This window comes from Heterodontus francisci, chromosome 1, assembly GCF_036365525.1.
Source record: "Heterodontus francisci isolate sHetFra1 chromosome 1, sHetFra1.hap1, whole genome shotgun sequence".
Classification (NCBI taxonomy): domain Eukaryota; kingdom Metazoa; phylum Chordata; class Chondrichthyes; order Heterodontiformes; family Heterodontidae; genus Heterodontus; species Heterodontus francisci.
In genome coordinates, this window is record NC_090371.1 from 283,201,420 (window position 1) to 283,218,385 (window position 16,966).

The 16,966-nt window shown below is 43.8% G+C and overlaps 1 protein-coding gene across 11 annotated transcripts in view; it reads right to left on the reverse strand.

Annotated features, from left to right (window-relative positions):
* rufy3 (RUN and FYVE domain containing 3) overlaps nucleotides 1-16,966 on the reverse strand; it is a 68,899-nt gene that overhangs the window by 19,508 nt on the left and 32,425 nt on the right. For all 11 annotated transcript variants that reach the window (XM_068046667.1, XM_068046688.1, XM_068046646.1 and 8 more), the window contains 6 exons: nucleotides 15,768-15,832; nucleotides 12,824-12,889; nucleotides 11,507-11,576; nucleotides 7,150-7,255; nucleotides 5,916-6,028; nucleotides 1,620-1,787 (listed from right to left, as the gene is read on the reverse strand). In XM_068046667.1, the coding sequence (XP_067902768.1) occupies nucleotides 1,620-1,787; nucleotides 5,916-6,028; nucleotides 7,150-7,255; nucleotides 11,507-11,576; nucleotides 12,824-12,889; nucleotides 15,768-15,832 (588 nt within the window). The remainder of the gene's footprint in view (nucleotides 1-1,619; nucleotides 1,788-5,915; nucleotides 6,029-7,149; nucleotides 7,256-11,506; nucleotides 11,577-12,823; nucleotides 12,890-15,767; nucleotides 15,833-16,966) is intronic.

Here is a 16,966-nt window from a genome sequence, read left to right on the forward strand (position 1 = left end):
ATTTCCCCCAATCACACCTAGAGACTGCACTGCTCGACTGATTTTACAACATAATTTGTATTATGTAATTATCAGCTAGCTGTACACAGGAGAACTTGCTCTTTTTAAATAGACTCTTAATAGACTCCTTCCAGGTGAAACAGCAATTTATATGTATTTCTTTCAATCTAGTATACTGTTTTCACTGCTCAATGTGGTCTGCTCTACAATGGGGAGACCAAACGCAGACTGGGTGACCGCTCTGTGGAATACCTCAGTTCAGTTCATAAGCATGACCCCGAGTTATGGGCACCTATCATTTTAATTCTCCACCTTGCCCTCACGCTGACCTCTCTGTCCTCAACTCCAGTGTTCCAATGAAGTTCAACATAAACTCAAGGAAGAGCACTTCATCTTTCGATTAGGTACTTTACAGTCTTCCAATTTAACACTGGTCAACAATTTCAGATCATAACTTCTGCCCCCATTTTGTTTCCTATTTCTCTTCAGGTTTCGGTTTTAGTCTCATTTTTCTCTTGTTTTGCTTTTGGACAGCAGCTGTTCATCATTCTCCCACTCACATGTCCTTTAGACACATCTTTTGTTTCTTTACTTATCCCATTACCACTCCCTTTGGCTCTACACCAACTCTTTTGTCATTTAATGTCTCCTGTCTTCTGCCCCATCAAAGACCTTCCCTTTTGTTCTTTTTTCCAAGCTCCCCACTTTCACTTGCTTAAAACCCGTTACATTTCTAACTTTTCCCAGTTCTGGTGAAAGGCCATCGACCTGAAACATTAACTCTGTTTTTCTCTCCACAGCTACCGCCTGGCCTGAAGGTCAACTGAAAATTTCAAAACTGAGACTGATGGATTTTTTGTTACGTAAGGGTACTAAAAGTCACAGACTTAAGGTGATTAGTTGGAACTGAGATACAGATCAGTCATGATCTAACTGAATCCTCCTGTGTCAAGTTGTTTCAACTTGGAGTACTCCTATTCTGCAACAAGACCCTGCTGACCTCCCCTCAAGGAGACAGTCGCTAGTTAGTCAATTCTTCTGTCACTGATGGGAGATGCCTATAAGAACAAATAGACACGTACTGCCTTGACCACTAGTTGTTTTATGTTCCCAACAGATATATTAATTTCCTTTCAGTCCACACTTTCCTTGGATACCACAAGCTAAGTCCTGTTCACCCATCAGTTGTTGGACTCACTGACTTACACTGGCTTCCATTCCTGCAACACCCACAATTTTAAAATTCTCACCCTGGTTTTCAAATCCCTCTATGGCCTTGCCCCTCCCTATCTCTATGACCTCCTCCAGCCCTACAATCCTGAGATCTCTGCGTTCCTCCAATTCTGGTATCCTGCACTTGTCTGATTTTCATGGTTCCAACATGTGCGGCTGTGCCTTTAGCTGCCTGGGCCCTAGGCTCGGGGATTCCCTCTCTTAATCTCTGTGCCTCTCTACCTCTCTTTCCTCCTTTTAAGTCACTCATTAAAACCCACCCATTTGACCAAGCTTTTGTTCAACTGTTCGAAAATTTTGTTTTGATAATCGCTCCTGTGAAGAGCCTTGGGACGTTTTGCTATGTAAATGCAAGTTGTTCTGTAGTGTCTCACTCATTTTCTTACCTGAACCTTTTGAGAGAGCTCGTGGTTGAGAGTCTGTACATCATCCAGCTGTTGTCTAAATGTTACCAACACATCTTGCTTGTCACAAATGTCTTTCTCCAGCATTTTCATGGCTAGTTCCATCTCCTGTTTCATACCAATCTGCATCTCCAGCTCTTTTTCAACATCCTAAACCACACAGACACAAACACATTAAATTCTTTCCCCAAAGTGAACATTCCCCAAATCAAATGCCAGTTCTTCAACAGGTATCTAAACTACACTGGTACAGCACAGGATAGGCCATTCAGACCATCATGCCTGTGTCGTCTCTTTGAAAGAGCTATCCAATTAGTCCCATTCTCCACCCCCTGCTCTAACCCATCACCCTGCAACTTTTTTCCTTTTCAAGTATTTATCCAATTCTCTTTGAAAGTCACTATTGAATCTGCTTCCACCACCCTTTCAGGCAGTGCATTCCAGATCACAACAACTCTGTGTAGAAATAATTCTCATCTTCCCCTCTGGTCCTTTTGCCAATTATATTAAAGCTGTGTTCTCTAATTACCAATCCTCCTGCCAGCAGAAACCACTCAACCAAATCCTTTCAAAATCAAAGTGCCTGCCAACACACTCCACCAAGAAATTGCCACTTAACCATTTTGTAAAAATTCTTTCAAGACCGTCACACAGAAAATTACTATTAGTGTTCTGAATCACAGTCTATTTACTAAATTCTCTTCCTCTTCTATCATTTTCAGTCAAGTTCCTAACCCACACTTCACAGAACAAAAATCACAGAATGTTTTTGTACCCAAAAGTGTAGATTCCTCTAGCTAAAACTGGAAGGAATTTTTTTTTAAAAAGTTATAATATTGACTGTGTATGTGAGTAAAAATTACTATAAGTGTTTTGTGACCTGAAGCACTGTATTTCAGTGAAGAGCAAGACGCAGTTCAGTATCGTGTAGGCCAAATAATTAGCACTTGAACCTTCATCGCAGGGAGACTGAACTTGGAGTCATAGAGATTTACAGCACAGAAAGAGGCCCTTCAGCCCATCGTGTCCGTGCCGACTATCAAGCACCTATCTATTCTAATCCCATTTTCAAGCACTTGGCCCATAACCTTGTATGCTATAGCGGTTCAAGTGCTCATCTAAATACTTCTTAAATGTTGTAAGGGTTCCTGCCTCTACCACCCCTTCAGGCAGTGCGTTCCAGATTCCAACCACCCTCTGGGTGAAAATATTTTTCCTCAAATCCCCTAACCTTAAATCTATGCCCCTTGGTTATTGACACCTCCGCTAAGGGAAAAAAGTTTCTTCCTATCTACCCTATCTATGCCCCTCATAATTTTGTATACCTCAAACAGGTTCCCCCCCCTCAGCCTTCTCTGCTCTAAGGAAAACAACCCTAGCCTATCCAGTCTCTCTTCATAGCTGAAATGCTCCAGCCCAGGCAGCATCCTGGTGAATCTCCTCTGCATCCTCTCCAGTGCAATCACATCCTTCCTATAGTGCGGCGACCAGAACTGTACACAGTATGCCAGCTGTGGCCTAACTAGCGTTTTATACAGCTCCATCATAACCTCCCTGCTCTTATATTCTATGCCTCGGCTAATAAAGGCAAGTATCCCATATGCCTTCCTAACCACCTTATCTACCTGTGCTGCTGTCTTCAGTGATCTATGGACAAGTACACCTAGGTCCCTCTGACCCTCTGTGCTTCCTAGGGTCCTACCATCCATTGTATATTCTCTTGCCTTGTTAGTCCTCCCAAAATGCATCACCTCACACTTCTCGGGATTAAATTCCATTTGTCACTGATCTGCCCATCTTACCAGCCCATCTATATCGTCCTGTAATCTAAGACTTTCCTCCTCACTATTTACGACACCACCAATCTTCGTGTCATCTGCATACTTACTGATCACACCTCCTATATTCACGTCTAAATTATTAATGTACACCAATCCCTGCAGTACACCACTGGTCACAGGCTTCCAATCGCAAAAACAACTCTTGACCATTACCCTCTGCCTCCCGCAACTAAGCCAATTTTAGATCCAATTTGCCAAATTGCCCTGGATCCCATAGGCTCTTCCCTTCTTGATCAATCTCCCATACGGGACCCTATCAAAAGCCTTACTGAAGTCCATGTAGACTGTATCAACCTCTTTACCTCATCTACACACCTAGTCACCTCCTCGAAAAATTCAATCAAATTTGTTTGGCATGATCTCCCCCTGCCAAAGCCATGCTGACTATCCTTGATTAATTCCTGACTCTCCAAGTGGAGATTAATCCTGACCCTCAGAATTTTTTCCAATAATTTCCCAACCACTGATGATAGATTTACTGGCCTGTAATTACCTCGATTATCCCTACTACCCTTCTTGAATAATGGTACCACATTCGCTGTCCTCCAGTCCTTTGGTACATCTCCTGTGGCCAGAGAGGATTTGACAATTTGTGTCAAAGCCCCTGCAATCACATCCCTTGCATCACATAACAGCCTGGGATACATTGCATCTAGACCTGGGGATTTATCCACTTTTAAGCCCGCTAAAACCACTAATACTTCCTCTCTTTCAATGCTAATTTATTCAAGTATATCACAATCCCCCTCCCTGATCTCTACACCTACATCATCCTTCTCCATAGTGAACGCAGATGAAAAGTAATCATTTAAAACCTCACCTACGTCCTCTGGCTCCACACACAGATTGCCACTTTGGTCCCTCGAGGCCTGCTACCCGACGGGACCCGACAACATGTGCCGGGTTTGGGTTGGGTCGGGCCCATCTTCAGGCTCCGGCTTTCGGGCTCGGCTCGGGTCGGGCCGAGTCCAAGTCGAGTCGGGTCAGGCCGGACACGCAGGGTCAGTGCTGTGCTGTTAAGTATTAAAAATAAAAAACTCACCTGAGCTGGGAGTCCAGGCCAAAACGGAGTCTGCACCGTGAGCAAGTGAGGTCACTATGACATCATCACGCATGCGCGGCAGCTTCGTGGAGGTTCCGAGTCGGGAGGTAAGTAAACGGATGGCCAGGTCGAACTCGGGTCGGGTCGGGCTCGTTTTCCCGACCTAATGTAGACCTCTAAGGGAGCCTACTCTTTCCCTGGTTATCCTCTTGCCCTTAGTATACTTATAAAACGCCATGGGATTTTCCTTGATCTTGCCTGCCAGTGTTTTTTCATGTCCCCTCTTCGCTCTCCTAATTACTTTTTTTTTTTAAGTACACCCCCTTACACTTTCTATACTCCTCTAGGGCCTCTGCTGTTTTCAGCACTCTGAATGTGCCATAAGCCTCCTTTTTTTTTTTCCTGATCCAATCCTCTATATCCCTTGACATCCAGGGTTCCCTGGACTTGTTGGTCCTACCTTTCACCTTTACGGGAACAGATTGGCCTTGAACTCTCGCTATTTCCTTTTTGAATGACTCCCACTGGTCCAATGTAGACTTTCCTACAAGTAGCTGCTCCCAGTCCACTTTGTCCAGATCCTGTTTTATCATATTGAAATCGGCCTTCGCCCAATTCAGTACCTTTATTTCCAGTCCATCTTTGTCCTTTTCCATAACTACCTTAAATCTTAGAGTAATGGTCACTATCCCCGAAATGCTCCCCCACTGACACTTCTACCACTTGTCCGGCTTCATTCCCTAAGATTAGGTCCAGTGCCGCCCCTTGATTGAATGAAATTAAAATTTGATTGCAATATCTGGATTATTCTATCCACGATTATGATGGTGAACTCTGCCCACTTCTATAAAACAGTCACAAACTAAATGTAAGGATACGTTACTGGGCTACTAATCCAGAGAACAACGAGCTCAAATCCCACAACACCCAGTTTGAGAATTTGAATTCACTTCTCAAAAAACTCAAACTAAAAATCTATTATAAGTAAAAAGTGACTACGAAGCTGTCAGACTGTTGTTTAGAAAAATCCAACTGGTTCACCATGTCCTTTTAAGGAAGGAAACCTGCCGTCCTTACCTGGTATGGCCTATATGTGACTCCAGACCCACAAAGATGTTCTTGACTCTTAACTACCCTCTGAAATAGGCTCTCAGTTGTACTAAACCTCTTCTCAAGGCAGCTAGGGCTAGATGCCAGCCTTGCCAGCGACGCCCACATCCAGAGAATGAATTTAAAAAGAAAACAACCTCACACGGGACAGTGCTGAGCTTATAAAACCCCACTGGCAAATCTATGCGAATTCAACATGAGCGGATACAAGGGGCCAGCGGTGAAATATGCCACATTTCAGATTTAGCCTCATGCGTATCCTGAGATCACCCTGCACTGACCTACCAGCCTTAGTTGAGTTTCCTCCTTAAGTTGTTTCCTGGTCTCACTCTGGGCATCATCTGTTCCCTGGCGTAATTGTCGATGTGCCTGTCCCTCGGCATTCCCATCCAGCTTTGCTACCTGCAAAAAGAAAACTCATTTCACATTAAGGCATTGGAAATTCAGTTACTATGTCTTCAGATACAACAGGATGAAAGAAGGTGCTATATTCTTTCGTTACCGACAGACACTAAAGTCCATCTTATGACATGGCACCAGTTTGCTTTTGAAATTAGCTTTGAGATTTTTGCCAGGATTTGGTTCATTCGATCAACACAACAAAGAAATTAAAAAATACATTAAATTATGAACTGCAACACTACCAGAAATAATGGTCTGCATATTGCTGGAGTGAGGCATCTCGCAATGTGTTCTCTATTTTTCCTGCACCCTTCAAATCAAAAAACATTTTGCCCTGTAACTGGCGTGAGCGAATAGCAGCGCAGCAAGGGCAACGGAGCAAATGGGACCTCAGTGAACAATGGGACCAACAGTCTTTCTTCCTTATCCAATGAGAGTTATGGATTGAGAAAGAAACAGATGAACGACAGAGAAGAAAATCGGAATCAAATCAGGTACAGAAAGGGAAGCAGAGGGATACAGAGAGAGAGGGGAGAAAAGAGACAGAGCGCATGTGGGGGGGGGGGGGGGGAATAGCAAGAGAGAGGACATGCGCAAGGGGTAAGAGAGAGAGCACGAGGGGGGAGGGCGTGCACGAGAGAGGGACAAAGATGGCGCGCGAGAGGGGGGCAGAGACGGGGAGAGCTGGATCGGGGTGGGGGGGTGGGGACAGAGCGGCGGGGAGATGTGGGAAACCTGAATACAGACTGTCATTACTTCATCACTAGGCTGTATAATGTGCTGAGCAGATCATCGTAAAAACTGGGCCATAAAAACGGTTGCACCTCAAATGGGTCTTCTACTTCCAGCTTCATTCATGATCAACCATGTCACTAACTACCAAGGCCCTAATCTCTGGAATTTCCTACTCCTTCAAGATGCTCTGATCAAACTTTTGTTTACCTTTCCTAATAATTCTTTTTTGTCAAATTTTGTCTGATAACACTTTGGTGAAGCGAGTTGGGACATTTTGATATATTAAAGGTACCATACAATAAGTTTATAAAAGATCTCCCAAGTGGGATTTGATTTGAATGCTAACTTTCGCAGACAAGGCAGCGGCTCCCTCCCATTATACCTACTTCCATCTTTTTTCGAGTCGAGTCAGAGTAGTAAACATTTTCCTGTTTTATTCGCTCAGTCTCTTCCTGCAATGTGATGATCCTGTTGTTTGCTACTGCAAGCTGAAAGTGGGGTGAAAGAGAGAAAATAAATGGAAACTTCCATCTTCTATAAAAGAAGGGAAATACCATCAGTTCTACAATGCAACAACTGGAAGCGAAAACCAAAAGGAGGGTTTGGGCTCCAATCTAGACAATCTCGGTGAACAGACTCCGGAACATTGATGCTGGGTTGATATATAGCTGGGGGAGTTGGGGGGGGGGGGTCTCACGTCCAATTGGTGTGGGTGTCTCCCGACCTTCCACCCCCCCCCCACCTCCTGTTGTAAAAGGGGAATGCGAGGACCCAATAGCCATGGCACCTCCTCCAGAGAAGGTACCCCAACAATAACAGCCATGAGGAAGGCAACTGGAAGCAGCCTCTGCTACACTTCCCTAGCGAGCGGCTCCGGAATCTCAAATCTCCTTGCAGGAAGGTTTGCTAGTGCTATTGGGGATGGTATAAACTAGACTGGCAGGAGGATGGGAACCTGCAGGCAGTTTCACATAGGATAAATTCAAAGCAGGGAACGGGAGGCAGAAAATTTGCGAGTGACTCTGAAAGAAGTAAATGGTTTAAAAAAAAGTGTGCAGCACAGGAATTTGGCAGTGTTAAAAGGTATTTATTTAAATGCAAGCAGTATAGCAAATAAAGCCGATGAGCTGAGGACACAGATAGACACATGGCAGCATGATATCATTGCTATAATAGAAACCTGGCTTAAAGAGAGGCAAAACTGGCAGCTGAACATCCTGGGTATAGAGTTTTGGGCAGGACAGGGGGATTAAAAAAAAAAAGGTGTAGCATTGTGGGTTAAAGAACCAATTACAGCTGTGAGGAGAAACGATATGCTAAATGAATCATCAAATGAGACCATATGAGTTGAGCTCAGAAATAAAAAAGGGGCAGTCACACTACTAGCAGTGTGCTATAAACCCTCAAGTAGTGGGAGGGAGATAGAGGAACAAATATGTAGGGGATTTCAACTACTCTAATATCAACTGGGATAAAAAGTGTAAAGAACAGAGGGCACAAAATTCTTGAACTGCATGCAAGATACCTTTTTTAGCCAACATGTAACACGCCCAACAAGAGGGGGTGCAATTCTAGATTTAGTCTTAGGAAATGAAGCTGAGCAAGTGGATGAAGCAGTGGGTGAGCATTTTGGAGATGGTGACCATAATATAGTTAGATTTAGCATTATTATGGAAAAGGACAAAGAACAGGAGTAAAAGTTCCAGATTGGGGGAAGGCAAATTTTACTAAGCTGAGGGGTGATCTGGTGAAAATGGACTAGATACAGCTATTTGAAAGAAAATCAGTGGCAAACCAGTGGGAGGCATTCAAAAGCGAGATTCTACGGGCACACTATAGACATGTCCCCACAAAGAAAAAGGGTGGTATGGCCAAATCTAGAACCCCCTGGCTATCTAGAAGCATACAGGGTAAGTTAAAGCAGAAAAAGAAAGCTTATGACGGTCACAAAAAATCGTGAAACTTTAGAAAGCCTAGAGGAGTATAGAAAGTGCAGGGGTGAAGTAAAAAAGGAACTTAGGAAAGCAAAGCAAGGACATGAGAAGATATTGGCAGGTAAAATCAAGGAAAACTCAAAGATGTTTTATCAGTACATTAAGAACAAGAGGATGACTAAGGAATGGGTAGGACCTATCAGAGATGTACAAGGTAATTTATGCATGGATGCAGAAGATGTGGGCAGGGTTCTTAATGAGTACTTTGTCTCTGTCTTCACAAAGAAGGTGGATGATGCAGACACTGTAGTTAAAGAGGAGTATGAAATATCAGATATGATAAACATAATGAGAGGAAGTACTAGAGGGTCTGACATCCTTGAAAGTGGATAAATTATCAGGGCCGGATGAATTGTATTCGCGGCTGTTAAAGGAAGCCGGGGAGGAAATAGCGGATGCTCTGAGGATCATCTTCAAATCCTCACTAGATATAGGAGAGGTACCAGAGGATTAGAGGGTTGCGAACATTGTACCATTGTTTAAAACAGAGTGTGAGGGATTGGCCAAATAATTACAAGCCGGTCAGTCTGATCTCGGTGGTGGGCAAATTATTAGAATCAATTCTGATAGGATAAACTGTCACTTACAGAGGCACAGATTAATCAGGGATAGCCAGCATGGATTTGTTAAGGGAAGGTTGTGTCTTACTAACTTAATTGAATTTTTTGAGTAAGTAACAAGGAGGATTGATGAGGGTAGTGCAGTGGATGTTGTCTACATGGATTTTAGTAAGGCATGTGACAAGGCCCCACATGGCAGACTGGTCAGAAATGTAAAAGCCCATGGAATACAGGGGAGTGTGGCGAGTTGGATCGAAAATTGACTCGGTGACAGGAAACAAAGGGTAAAGGTCGACGGATGTTTTTGCGAATGGAAGGTGGTTTCCAGTGACGTTCCGCAGGGCTCAGCGTTGGGTCCCTTGATGTTTGTGGCATATATCAATGATTTGGACTTAAATGTGGGAGGCATGATTGTGAAATTTGCAGATGACACAAAAATTGGCCGTGTAGTTGATAGTGAAGAGGATAGCCGTAGACTCCAGAATGATATCAATGGTTTGGGGAGTGGGCAGAAAAACGGTAAATGGAATTCAATCTGGAAAAGTGTGAGGTAATGCATTTGGAGAGGGCAAACAAAGCAAGGAAATACACAATAAACGGGAGGATATTGAGAAGGGTAGAGGAAGAGAGAGACCTTGGAGTGCATGTCCACAGGTCCCTGAAGGTGGCAGGACAGGTAGATAAAGTGGTGAAGGCGGCAATATGGAATGCTTTCCTTTATTGGCTGAAGTACAGAATACAAAAACAGGGATGTAATGCTGGAACTATATAAAAACGCTGGTTAGGCCACAGCTGAAGTATTGCGTACAGTTCTGGTCACCACATCACAGGAAGGACATAATTGCTTTGGAGAGAGTACAGAGGATATTTACAAGAATGTTGCCAGGGCTTGAAAATTGCAGCTATGAGGAAAGATTGGATAGGCTAGGGTTGTTTTCCTGAGAAAAGAGGAAGCTGAGGGGTGTCTTAATTGAGGTGTACAAAATTATGAGGAGCCTAGGTAGAGTAGACAGGACGGACCCCTATTTCCCCTAGCGGAGAGGTCAATTACCAGGGGGCACAGAATTAAGGTGATTGGTAGAAGGATCAGAGGGGACGAGAATAAACTTTTTCACCTAGAGGGTAGTGGGTGTCTAGAATTCACTGCCCGGATCTGTGGTGGAGGGCAGAAAAAACCTCAACTCATTTAAAATGTACCTGGACCTGCACCTAAAGTGCTGTAACTTGCAAGGCTAAAGACCAGATGCTGGAATGTGGGATTAGATGCGCTCCGCTAATTCTGGCCTCTTGAGCACCCCAATTATAATTGCTGCACCACAGGTGGCTGCGCCTTCTGCTGCCAAGGCCCTAAGTTCTGGAATTCCCTCCCTAACACTTACCGCCTCTCTCCCCTCCTCCTTTAAAGAGGCTCTTTAACACCTAGCCCCTTGACTAAGCTTTTGGTCACCTGTCTTCAGTGCTAAATTTTGTTTGATAACCCTCCTGTGAGGTAACATAGGACATTTCACTATGTTAAAGGGGTTATAGAAATACAAAGTTGTTGTTGTTATAATACTGAGGACACACAATTTCCAAATGAGAGATTGAAATGTAAGTAAGGAAAACGCTGTTGGTTAGATCAGTGCTGGAGAGATGTCATTCACAAATTGCTATACCATAAGATTTCATGCCGTTAAACCCATCTAAGATATGGAGGAGGCGAAACAAATAATTTGCACTTATTTTCATTTTATAAGTCAATCTGATTACTTCTGAAAACACTACAATAAAACAGTCAATTAATAGAAGCAATAAGTAATTGTTTTAATGCTTGCTTCCATTAGACAAGTGGCAGTCAGAATGTGAATATTCCAATTTCTGCCAAAACCAAAAAGAAAAAGATAAAATTCAACCACAGATCTGACCCAGCCTACTGCGATTTACTTTCTGCCCTTTGGCTCTGTGTCACATCATTAGATTCACATCAGTGAAACAATGTCAGCGTCACTGTAGCATCTGCCAATTCATTGCTCAATGCATTCAATTGGCAACAAAATTTCATAAATCTAGCTCGTCTGGTAAAATAAAGCCATGACAGCACTATGTATTTACTCCCATTCTCTCTCAAATACCCAGTTTGCAAATCTTTATAGAGCGGGTCATGGACTGAGAAACAAGACTGTGAATTGTACGAACTTCCACTAACCTCTTCAGTAAGCTTGGTGTTTGATTTTTCCAATGCATCCACTTTTGCCTGTAGATTATTTACAGTTGCACTGCAAGCAAAATATGTAAGTTAAGCAAATGTTTTACACATGTAGAATTTACAGCACAGGAAAAGGCCATTTGGCCCAGATGGTATATGCCTGTGTTTATCCTCCACAAGAGCCCCCTTCCACCCTACTTCATTTCACCCTTTCAGCATATCCTTCTATTCCTTTCTCCCTCATGTGTTTATCTAGCTTCCCTTAAATATAACTATACTATTAGCGTCAACCACTCCCTGTGGTAGCAAATTTCACATTCTCACCACTCTGAGTAAAGACGTTTCTTCTGAATTCTCTAGTGGATTTATTAGTGGCTATCTTATATTTATGGCCCCTAGTTCTGGTCTTCCCCACATGTGAAAACATCTTCTCAACATCTAACCCATCAAAACCCTTCATAATTTTAAAGACCTCTATCAGGTCATCCTACAGCTTCTCCTTTCTAGAGAAAAGAGCCCCAGCCTGTTCAGTCTTTCCTGATAGTTATAACCTCTCAGTTGTAGTACCGTTTTTGCAAATATCTTGTTTTGGCATCTTCTTCAATACCTCTATATCCTTTTTTATCATGTGCAGACCAGAACTGTTCACAGTTAGAAACGACGGGCTGAATTTTACACCGCCACTTAACAGCCACTTAAGGGCCCTCGCCCACCTTCACGGGTATTTTACCCATGGCAAGCAGGTGTGCTGGGGATGTGAAAGGCCACATGGCACTCAGGCACAGGGTGCCCGATTGAGGGCCGTCCCCGCCTTCCAACCCACCCCTGGGACCCAAGACACCCTCCTCCCCACAAACGACCACTCCAGCCTCACCAGGGAAGGACCAATCCCCCTGGTGAGGCAAGCCCAATTTACTTCATCTCCAGAGTCCATGGTGTCAGCTGGGCTGCAGTCCCAGCAGTGGCCACCGCTCCTGGTGGCACTGCTGGGACTAAGAGCTGCCAGCCAGCTGATTGGCCGACAGCTCACTGAGGCGGGAGCTACTCCCTCAAGTGGGTAGGAATCCCGCCTCGGAACAATTAAAGCCAGGGGACCCATAAAATACAGGACGGATCCCCAGGCTAGGCAGAAGCGGGTTCGCCACTGACTTTCACACTGGCAGTGAATTCCCATCCGCCTAAGGTAAAATCCAGCCCAACAGCTCTGGTTATTTAAGTAATTTTTTTTTTTTTATAGATGGAGGCTGTTCAGTGAATGAGGATTTGAAAAGGTCCACACATAGAGCCAGTCTTTCACATGAATAGTCCATTTCATACCTTAGGTGTCGATTGAGTTCTTCCACATAGTTTTTTTGATCCAAAATGGCAGTAATTTGTCCATCCCTAGAAAAGAAGATAATTCCTATTTTAATTTAGTTGAGAAAGTATCAAATAAGTGACAATTAACATGAGGCGAGCAGGCCTAGTGGTAATTTTTAGTAACCATCACCTCCCCATTAGTGCAGTTCCATTAAAGTGCTCAATGGTAGCACTCTCACCTCAAGAGTCAGAAGGTTGTGGGTTTAAGTCCCTCTTTTACAAAAATAAAACATCTAGGCTGACACTCCCAGTGCAGTACTGAAGGAATGCTGCTCTGTCAGAGCTGCAGTCTTTCAAATCAGACATTAAACCGAGACTCCGTTCACACTCTCAGGAGGATGTAAAAGATCCCATGACACTATTTCAAAGAAGAGAAGGGGAGTTATCCCCGGTATCCTGGCCAATATTTATCCCTCAATCATCACAAGAACAGATTATCTGGTCATTACCAGATTGCTGTTTGTGGGAGCTTGCTGTGTGCAAACTAGCTGCTGCTTTTCCTACATTACAACACTTCAAAAAATTATTTCATTGGCTGTAAATCACTTCAGAATAAAGGCCTGCTTAGGTCAGGAAAAAAAACCCCGACCCGAATCTGACAGAACCACATTGGCCCCGAGCCCAACCTGGCCCAAGTCCCTCCATTTTTTCCTGCGCCCGACCCAACCAATGGAATGTTCACTTTAGTAACCTTCCGATTCCAAATCTGCAGGAAGCTACAACATGAGCGCGATGACATCATAGACGCGCTCACTCGCTCACTGCTCAAACTCAAGAGTTTCCCTCTTTGACGTCCCAGATTCCCAGCTCAGGTAGGTTTTTCAACTTTTGACACTTACTAAACTCAACTTCCCAGCAGAGCAAAACGTACTTACTGTGTGTGTCCGACTCGGACCAGGCCCAACCTGAACCCGAAAGCCTGACCTGGAAGAGCGACCCGACCCAAACCCGGCACAGGTCGTCGGGTCCCGTCCGGTTTGCGTTGGGTAGCAGGCCTTTACTTCAGAACATCCTGAGGTTGTGAAAGGCACCACAGAAATGCAAGTCTTTCTTATAGTTTACAGATTCTCAAGAATAAATATTTTAAACGAGTCCCACCACTCAACAATTATTTTCAACCATGTACAATTATGGTTTTGTGAGGTAATCCACAGCTTATTTACAATGGCTTATATTTATGTAGCACCTTTAACAATTAAAATATCCCGAAGTGCTTCACAGGAGTGTTATAAAACAAAATACGACACCGAGCCATACAAGAAATAGTTCAGATGATCAAAAGCTTGGTCAAAGAGATAGGCTTTAAAGGAGGGTCTTAAAGAAGGAGAGGTGGAGAGAGAGATAGAGAGGTTTAGGGAGGGAATTCCAGAGCTAAGGGCCCAGGCAGCTGAAAGCACAGCCACCAATGGTGCAGCAATTAAAATCAGGGATGCTCAAGAAGCCAGAATTAGATTAGCACAGCTATCGCAATGGGTTGTGGGACTGGAGGAGATTACACAGAGCTGGGTGGGGCAGGGCCATGGAGGGATTTGAAATCAAGGTTGAGAATTTAAAAATCAAAACCTTGCTTGACCAGGAGCCAATGTAAGTCAGCAGTCACAGGGGTGATAAGTGAACAGGATTTGGTGCAAGTTAGGACACAGGCAGTAGTGTTTTGAATGACCTCAAGTTTATAGAGGTTAGAATGTGGGAGACCAGCCAGGAAGTGCATTGGAATAGTCAAATCTAGAGTTAATAAAGGCACAAACAAGGATTTCAGCAGCAGATGAGTTGAGACAGAGCGATACCAGGCGATGTTACAGAGGTGCAAGTAGGCGGTCTTAGTGATGGCACGAATAAGGTTGGAAGCTCAACTCGGTGTCACATATGATATCAAGATTGTGAACAGACTGGTTTAGCATCAGAGTGTTGCCAGGGAGAGGGATGGAGCTAGTGGTGAGGAAACTGAGTTTGTATCGGGGTCCGAAAACAATAACTTCAGTCTTCCCAATATTTAATTGAAGAAACTTCTGCTCATCCATTACTAGATGTCAGATAAGCAGTCTGATAATTTAGTAACAGTGTAGTCATCAAGAGAGTTCGTGTTGAGATAGAGCTGAGTGTCGTCAGCGTACATGCAACAACTAACTGTGCTTTCGGATGATGTTGCCGTGGGGCACCATGTGGACAATAGGAGGGGGGGGTCAAGGATAGATCCTTGGGGGACACCAGAGATAACAATGCAGGAGCAGGAAGAGAAGAGATCGCAAGTGATTCTCTGGCTACGATTAGACAGATAAGAATGGAACCAGGTGAGAGCAGTCCAACCCAGCTGAACAACAGCGGAGAGACGTTGGAGGAGGATGGTGTGGTCAACCATGTCAAAGGTTGCAGAAAGGTCGAGAAGGACGGGAGTAGTGTGGGAATAGCTTATCTTTGACAGTTACATAGGATGCCATTTGTGACTTTAATAAGAGCTATTTCTGTACTGTGGGAGGGGCAGGAGCCTGATTGAAGGGATTCAAGCATGGCGTTCCAGGAAAGATGGGCACGGATTTGGGAGATGACAACACTTTGGAGAGGAATGGGAGGTTGGAGATGTGGTGGTAGTTGGCAAAGATGATGGGGTCAAGAGTTTGAGAGGGGTTTAAGAAACACTTAAAACTTTAGGCCAAAATTACATATAAATGTTCAAGGTATTTCGTTAATATTTATTTATCCTTCAACAAGCAACACTAAACAGATTTTCTGGTCATTCATCTCCATGCTGCTTCTGGGATATTGCTGTGCATTGTCCTATAACAAGTAACTACTGTTCAAAAAGTCATTCATTGGCTTTGGGACCTCCCGGGGTTGTGAAAGGTGGCCGAATTTTGCTATCCAGGAGAGTTAGGATAAAGCAACATGACAGAGGGTTACTCACCCCTCAGAGCTTTTACTGCTGTGGCCTCCATCTTTCAAATAGAGAGAGAAATCGATCACACCGACCTGAAAAACACAAAAGAACTTGCGTTAGGATGGCATTACATCACTTCACAAAATAAGATGGTGAGATACATTTTAGCCAAAGTAAGTAAATGTTAACTGGCATCCACCTTGCCAATAATGCACCTAGTTAGCTGAAAGTTATGTCTATAATTATAATGCAGAAGTCTGGCATTCCAGCTTTACAACTATGAAAGGGTTTGATATGGTAGACTTAAAGATTATGTTTCCACTTGTGGGGGGAGATGAAAACTAGAGGTCATAAATATAAGATACTCACTAATAAATCCAATAGGGAATTCAGGAGAAAAATCTTCACCCAGTGAATGGTGAGAATGGGGAACCTCCAAACACGGAGTAGTTGAGGTGAATAGCTTAGATGTATTTAAGGAGAAGGTAGATAAACACATGAAGGAAATAGGAATACAAGGATATACTGATAGGGTGAGATGTAGAGGGGTGGAAGGAGGCTCGTGTGAAGCATAAATACCAGCATAGGCCTGTTGGGCCAAATGGCCTGTTTCTGTGCGGTGTACATCCACATTTTAGGAACCACTGTACATCTAAATATACATTTACATATCTATTTTGCAGGTAATGTGCATTTTGATATCCATTCACAGTGAAAATATACAGATTGTATGAGGTCATCGTACACCATGTTACGAATAGTCTACTGTGAAGACCTTCCAAGTTCAGTGATTTAACTTGCTCCATCAAGCAGTGCCAGCAGGTTAGGTTTATGGGAGTTGACTCACATTGCCCTATATCTACTTATTTAGTCTCTGGGATAAGCAACTTCTGAATAGCATATAAATCACCTTTCATCTGGGTGCCATTTTTTATTCATTCTTGGAATGTGAGTGTCGCTGGTCAGGCCAGCGTTTATTGCCCATCCCTAATTGCCCAATTGAAGGTGGTAGTGAGCCGCCTTCTTGAACCACTGCAGTCCTTGGTGGTGTAAGTACACCCACAGCACTGTGAGGGAAGGTGTTCCAGGACTTTGAGCCAGTACAGTGAAGGAACGGTGATATATTTCCAAGTCAGGATGGTGTGTGACTTGGAGGGTAACTTGCAAGTGGTGATGTTCCCATGCATCTGCTGCCCTTGTCCTTCTAGGTGGTAGAGGTCACAGGT